At 29.9% G+C, this 8,041-nt stretch overlaps 1 protein-coding gene across 2 annotated transcripts in view; it reads left to right on the forward strand.

Moving 5' to 3' along the window:
- The first annotated feature begins 765 nt into the window (after positions 1-765).
- Positions 766-8,041, forward strand: part of LOC106469291 (ras-related protein Rab-5C-like) — a 22,845-nt gene continuing 15,569 nt past the window's right edge. Inside the window, exon 1 of one of the 2 annotated variants that reach the window (XM_013929776.2) lies at positions 766-886. Coding sequence is in view for 1 of the 2 variants with exons in the window: in XM_022397764.1 (XP_022253472.1) it covers positions 7,557-7,571 (15 nt within the window). In the remaining variant the exon portion in view is untranslated. Of the gene's footprint in view, positions 887-7,541; positions 7,572-8,041 lie in introns of those variants that run through there. The other variant, XM_022397764.1, reaches the window with a different exon arrangement.

Genomic DNA, 8,041 nt, shown 5'->3' on the forward strand with positions numbered 1-8,041 from the left:
ACGTTTCAACTTTATTATTATTTCCAATGAACGATTTCGCCTTTTCTTTTTCTTTCTTTTTTTTTTAAAGCTATATAGCACAATATTCATTTTAGGCATTATGAGAAAAATTTCGATGTATCCTTTCAAAAGTTATTATTATATTTATTGTTTTTCTCGGGATCACTGACCGGAACTCAAATACAAACCAAGAGCAGATGATTTTGAGGCTCTAATTTCTAAACCTTTGCAGCAATTTCACTTGCGATCACTTCGTTTTTTAAAAAACAACAACAACAAACAACACATTAGTTTTAACAAATTAACGAACCAACCAGCATGTCAGTGTTATTTATTTAATGATTTTTACATATTTCAATAATAATAATAGTTCTACGATTAAACTCAATCATATAATCTAATTCTCATAGTCAAGAGGTAAAATACATTTCTAAGTTCCTACTAACCGTCACATGTCTATGATGTAATTATAGTGAAGTTTTGTTTCTGAAATCCGACGTTCGAGTTGGCAGTAGGGGAACGAAGCAGAAATATAGTACTTCGTAGATTTCGCAAATGTAATAAAGTAGTTCTATTTAAAATTACGTTTTCTTTTCTCTAATAAACGTAAAAATAGTTCTACAGAAACATACCAAGATTTAATGTTAAAAAGCAGTTTTTGCACAATCTTTATAAAAAAAAAGAACAGTAATAAATTGATATCAAATAAAAACTGGAAAGCGGATGCTATTGTTTTAAGAAGGGTGTAAATCGGCTCGATTTCGAGGGTGGTGAAGGGAGGTTGTGTGTACGTAACGCAGGACACAGTATAATACTAAACTGATTTTATTATCAGTGTGTTTAATTTTTTCATTAAAATTGTTCGATCAACGAATAAGCTAATTATGTAAGTAGATAAAATTTTATAAATTTTGAACTGAATTTAAGAAAATAGCATCCTTAAAAGCCGTTTTTGCAGTAAGTTACAAGAGTGAAAAGGAAATGATGATTGTTGTTAACTTACAAGTTGCATGTATTTGTAATACTAATAGAAAATGTTTCCCCAATCTTCGTCTTACGGACCTGTATGATCTCGCAGTCTAATACTGCTATTAGTAATATATTAGTGATAATAGTACCACTTATTAGTAATACTATACTCCTTGTTAATAATGTATTTAGTGAGTCTTTTATGAATGTTCAGTGTCAGTATATCATATTTGTCTCATGAGTACATTCTACAAATACAATATGATTCAAACAGCTTAGAAATTAGAAGTTAAAAATGATAAAGTTTATAAATTTATTCTTTTTGTATTTATAAGTTTAACGAACCTTCAACAGTTACAGTTTAAGATGAATTCAAACTGTGTTAGATACCCAGAACCTCCCTAGTACAAGTACTAATAGAAGTAGAATAGGTATTAACTCAATAAATAGATAAAAGTGAAATGCATAAAAATACCTTGTTTTGGGGTGGTTGTACTTAAAGAATAAGATATTTTTATTACTTAAAATATTTCAACTGTTGTAGATTCGAACATTAGCCTGTTTAGTTTTGAGATATATGCAGGAGAAATTATGAGAAACTATATAATTTTGGCAACAAGAGATCATTTGCATCTTCAAGGCTGTTTTTGCACACCCACTCTTGAGAAAAAGTAAAAACTTGCCCTTTATTTTTCAAGAAGTTAGTACTTCCTCCTTTGAACTCTTGTAAAGTGACAACCTCAAATACAACTGATAGCAACTCATTCCTTATATAAGCCAGGCACCCCGTTAGAAACATTATGTTAACTAGAGTGGAACTTAGTCAGTATTTTCCTCATCTTAAATTAGTGTCCTCTCATTTCTGTTGTCTTCAGAACACACCATAAAAAATCAAAAGGTCTTTATCCTTTTGATCCCTTGGATAATCTTGTAAACTTCAGTAATATCACCTGTTACCCATCTCTTCTCAAGAGAAAATAACTTAAGAGATATTAACCAAACTATAAGATAACCCTTACATCTCTAGAATAATCCTAGTAGCCCTCCTCTGAGCTCTTTTTCTAGTTAGCCAATATCCTTTTCTAGATAGGAAGACCAAACTATGCTATTTCAAGTGAAATCTGACTAGTGATTTGCATGACAAGATAACTACATTTTTGACTCCTATTAAAGGTATCTATAAATACATCTTAGAATTATATTAGTTTTGCTACTACCAACAGATTACTGCCTTGATGGCTTGAGTGAACTATCTACACTGGATAAAGATCCTTTTCTTTATATCACGCTATTGAGTTGGTTCCATCCTATGTTAAATGTTTGATTCAAATTATGGTATCTTGGATGCACTATCTTGTACTTGCTATAATTAAAGGTCATTTGACAAACATTTTTTCAACTAACCAATTTATCAGTTCATTCTGAAGTACTCCAACATTGTCAATGCAGCTAGAAATACCCAGGAGTTTGATAAGCTGCCATACAGAAGATCAGCTAGGAAAATCACATCAGTAGCAGTTGGAGAAAGACTAGTTAATTGTGTTGTAAGGTTGTTGGATAAGATAAATTGAAAGATTATTATTAATAATTTTCAATCAAACTGGACCCTTGTAATTAGTACAGTACCTCAGGGGCCAGTGCTTTGGCCTTTGCTTTTTATTAACATGTTCATTGCTGCATAATAAGTTAAATATAAATAAAATTAAACATTCAAGATGTGCCAAGGTGTAATCACAGTGTCTCAAACTCGTATGCCACAAGAGAAATTTGGCTTTGAAACATAATTGTCTGTGACCCAACAGTGGAGCACATGGCAGTGAACATGTTAATTACATTAATGATATCAACATATTTAAGGACAAGAGACCCTTTTGGCCATCAAGGTTATTCAATCCAACTAAAGAAACTCAAAACAAGCCCTTATCATTTAAATATTTATCAAGCCTTCCTTTAAACTTTCTTAAATTTGCTGCATCCACTATATCTGAAGGCAACCCATTTTAAAGATCAACCACTCTGTTAGAAAAGAAAAACTGTTTTAGCCAAGTTTGACTCGTATCCTGCCAAAAGTCATTTTTTGTCCCTGGTCCTAACATTCTTACCATTAAATATTTAAAAAATATGATGCATCAACACTATCAATTCCTTTATGAATCTTAAACATCTCAATCAGATCCCCTCTAACATTTTCAATTGAAACAATTTCCGAAATCTTAACTTGTCCTTATATGACAACTTTTCAATCCCATATATTATCCTAATAGCTCACCTTTGAACCCTGTCCAACAATTCATTGTCCTTATTAAGGTGAAGAGCTCAAAACTTAACAGAATACCCCACATGAGGCTTAACCAGTGACCTATACAATGAAATTATAATCTCTTTAAACTAGTATCGAATATTTCTGTAGATACGACCTAAAATTCAATTTGTCCTACCACTAGCAATATCACATTGCAACATCCATCAAAACACAGAGCTACTTTTCTTTCATAACATTTTTAAAGTTATTCATATCAAAATTATACTTATAATTTAAACTATGGTAACACATGCATTAAGTTGCAGCTATTATATTCCAGAGTGATCTGCTGTTTCTTTATCTAACACACCAAATAATGTAAATCATAAAGCAGCAGCCTCCTCACAACCAGCAACACCCAAAACCTTAATATCACCAAAATTTAAGCAATTTAGTGAAATTTTTTTATCCATGTCATCCTCATCTACATAAACAGTAACACCTTAAAAGAATGTCAAATAATTAATGTTGCAAGATTTTACCCTAATTAAACCACGTTGACTATCCAACAGAATATTTAACTTTGTTAAATGGATTTGAAAATGATATTTTATCAGTCTCTCAGAAATTTTTCTCACCACTGATATAAGACCAACAGACCTATAATTACCTGGACATTTTTTATCATCTATTTTGAAAGGAGGAGTTTCACTAACCAACTTCAAATCTTCTGGCACCTTCCCACTATTCAAGGACTTACAAAAATGTTAGCAAGTGGCTCATATAACCAATCCTTAATCTCCTTCAAAACACTTGGGGAAATATTATGTGGTTTAGGAGCCATAGTATTCTTTAAACTTCCAGATTATTTCTTAACAAACTCAAAATTTATGTGATTATCTTGTTTGATCATGTTTTCATCTACCAACTGTTCAGGATGAAGAATATTACTTTTAACTCTCACTTTTCAGAATGAGTAATAGTAAATTGTAAGACTGATTTGTCTTCAAGCTCACTGAAATGACCTGAATAAAACTGTTGCACTGGAAAAATAAGTATCAACCATCATTTTTGTTTATTGTCGATCAGTGTGTGTATTTGTTACAAGCTGCTGGGAAAGATCCGTGAAATACTAGATACCCGGCCAGTACATAATTTAAATATTGATAAGCTTCTAATATGATAATTTATATATATATAAATTATTTGTGATAATATAATCTTTTTGAAATTATCATTAGTATTGTTATCATCATCATTATTATTGTTTTTGTAGCTGATAAGTGTTCAAATTTTTGGATTTCTGGGCATTTAATATTTTAAAGATTATTCCTGGCACCAAAGTATATATAGCCACTGTGATCAAAGAGACCTAATAATCTTTGTGGTTTTAAAAAGTTTGACTATTAACTTTTTGACTTTTCATAAAATGACACAATACAAGAAAGTCCACATATTTAAGAGTTAATACATAACAGGTCCCTAAACAAAGCAGTTTGTGGTGTTTGTCTCATAAACCATAGACAAGAATTTTTAGTATGCCCTAGCATATCGTGCATATACATTGATGTAGGTTTGTTTGCAGCCATCGCCAGGTTCATTTTTTATTTTGTCTCATATTACATCTCAGTTTCCTCTTTAAATTAAGCTGAGCATTTTGTAAGATTTAAAATAGGCGTAGGCAGTTTCTACACATATTAGTGAATCCATCTAATTTGTGGTGTATTGTATGTTTCACAATTTCAAGCACTAGATGATTAATTATTAATGGATGCTATACAGTAAAGCACATCATTTCATTTCCAGAAATAACCATGAAAAGTGGAGGAAACAACAGCAATTTCCTCTCTAGAAACACTTATAATGATTATGTAATATAATTTTACTACATGCATATAAAAGTGTAAAAATACTGCATCATGATTATGTTGTAAGAGATGCATGTTTTGTAAGAACATTAAGTAACATTTCCTAAATTATTTTCATTTCAAAAGGTTGGATATTGCAAAATTAGTGACATATTAACATTTTTTTCATTAAGTCTTGTTTATAGAAATTGTAAATCAAACTATGTTTGTGCTTTGTTTCTGAAATACAAGCTCTAAGTTTAATACAAATACATAACAAATAATTTACTATTATTCCACACTGTGAGAGTTCTTGAAACTTTCATTTTGAATTTTAAAAATATTTGGGTTGAAACAACCCATGTAAGGAACTAAAGGGTGAAATAAGCTATGCAAGGAAAGTGAAACAGACACCACATACACTGTTATTTGTATGTTACTTTGATAGAACAAACTAGTTTAAAAAGCTCTTTCTAAATGCTAAAATGCTAATACTCATTGCACAAAATTCACAGTATATATATTCAGGAACTACAGTAAAAGACTGACATTTCTCTGTGGCTGTACGGCTTAAAACAAAATATGTTTGTAATAATAAAGTGGACTTAAAACCTCTATTTTTAGATTCAGACTTAAAAGATTCAATATTGTAAACCAATAATTAAAGTCATACATTTAATAAGTTGCCAAAAATACACTTAGCACAAGTAGCAGTTGTTGTATACTTCTGAGCAAGTCAAAATGTTTTGGCTCTCATTAAAAACAAAAATTAAGTTTTTGTTAAAAATTCTTGTTAATTATTTTTTATTCATAGTTCACAGTTTTTTCTGAATTTATATTGATTTTTGTTATTTTTACCTCAGAAATTATTCTTAAAATTCTTACACATAAACTATTTGCAAAAACTTTACATTTCTAAGTAACTGACTTGTGCAATTTATTGAGTAAAATATTGTTAGAGAAATTAGTTTTTTTATGTACCTAAAAACATGTTGTAGCCCCCCTGTGGTGCATTTGTAAAGTCTTGGGCCTTATAGCACTAAAAATCAGGTTGTGATACTTGCAATGGGCAGATCCCAAATGTGCTTTAGAGGCCAGTATATTTCAAGAACTTAAGAGGTGAACTGACAGTTACCTCCTGTAAATGAAAGAACAAAGCAGCTGCAAGCATTTAGATCTACATTTCTCAGACCTTTAGTAAAAGCCATCCTCTATGGAACTAGCTTCCACTAGTTGTCCATATTCTCAGATTTTGAAGATTTGTTCTAGAATGACTTTTTTCTTCTTTTTTTTTAAACAGTCAATCACATTATTATATATGTATGTATTCCTAGTATTACTTGGATAAGCCAGATATTAACTATATGTATATGTATGTATTTTTCTGATTTTGAATAGGTAAATTGTTTTGTTAACATATGTAACAGTAGCTTCTGTTTCTACTCTAAAGTAGATTTTAACTGAGTTTGTGCAACACTATCACTTCTTGCTATTTTAAAAATATTATGATTTTTTGAAATTTGTTTTCTCATTTTTCATACTCTTCACCTTTTATACATCTTCATCAGTATTTTGTCTAAACTTTCCCAGAAATGTTGTGAGATTGATTTTGTTACACACAGATTTATATCAGGCATATTTCAAATATGTAATGAATGATGCACCATTAGTAACAAGTTATTCTAGTACAGGGCTCAAAATTAATGTTAGGCCATTAGCTCCAGACTAGAAACTTACCATTGAGCTTGTAGATTTAATGGTTTGAGAATTCTGATTAGTTAGTGAAAGTTTCAGTAAACCGGTTAAGCTCTGTAGTATGTGTGCAGGAATGGATTGAGGGTAGTCTATGATAAGGTGTCTACTTAAGGATAGTCTTGCACTGGTAACAATATCTTATAATGATTGAATATATGGTAAGTTGGCATAGATTTTATGATTATTTTGTTACTTTTTTATTTTTATTTTTTGAAACTAATTTTTTCACACTAAATGGAATGGCTAGTAAGAGTATTTCAGCATGTGCTTCATTGCTATTTCAGAGTAGGGACAGAAGCTACTGTTACATATGTTAACAAAATGTAATAGAATTTGTTTAGAAATAATCATATTGAGGACTCTTATGTTATAAATCTAGACTACTGGTTTTCTTGTGAGTTTATCAAATGATGCAGGGAAATATCAGTTTTTATTTTTATCTTTGATTATACTTCATATTTACTATAAACAAAAACCATAAAATTTTTGCATATGTTTTTTTTTTTGGATAACAGTATCCATGTATTATATTTTGACAGTTATATTTAGTTTCTCTTTTATTTAATTTAAGATGCTATTTTATTGTAAATGAGTGTCCTGTTTTCAGAGAAATGCAAGTCAGTAAATTATGATGATAAATAGCATCAAGCCATTGCCAAGGGCATTCAAGAGGTCATTTTCCTCTTCTTCACCCTCAATCTGATTGGACTTTATGGAGTAACGAATGGTCAGCACAAATATCGATGAAGAATTACAGTGTAATATTTAAAGATATACTTTGTGCAAATTCATAAAAAAAAATTAATATATCAGCATAATAATGCACAAGTGATTAAAGAACTAACAAAACATCAAGCTTCTCATTGCAATAGTGACTAGCTGAGCCTGTCATGACTAGTTGGGTTTCTTTAATCATATGTGTTGTTATTATTATGCTGATGTTTTATTATTATTTATTACAGTTTATAATGCAATGGCACTTGTATATTTATATCAAAGCTGAAACTGGAGTCTTATGAATAAAGAAAAATTAACATTATTTGAAAATATGATTAATTAGAAATGTGAAACTGCTTATAGGATGAAAATAATTTCATTTACCCATCATTGCCTTTTATGTCAGATACTCATTCTTAAGATTATACAAATTATAAGAAAAAAATAACATTCATATATGAAAATATATTTTTTTTCTTATTTATTTAAAACTTAAATTTTTTACGTTTTA

This window comes from Limulus polyphemus, unplaced genomic scaffold, assembly GCF_000517525.1.
Source record: "Limulus polyphemus unplaced genomic scaffold, Limulus_polyphemus-2.1.2 Scaffold3399, whole genome shotgun sequence".
Classification (NCBI taxonomy): Eukaryota; Metazoa; Arthropoda; class Merostomata; order Xiphosura; family Limulidae; genus Limulus; species Limulus polyphemus.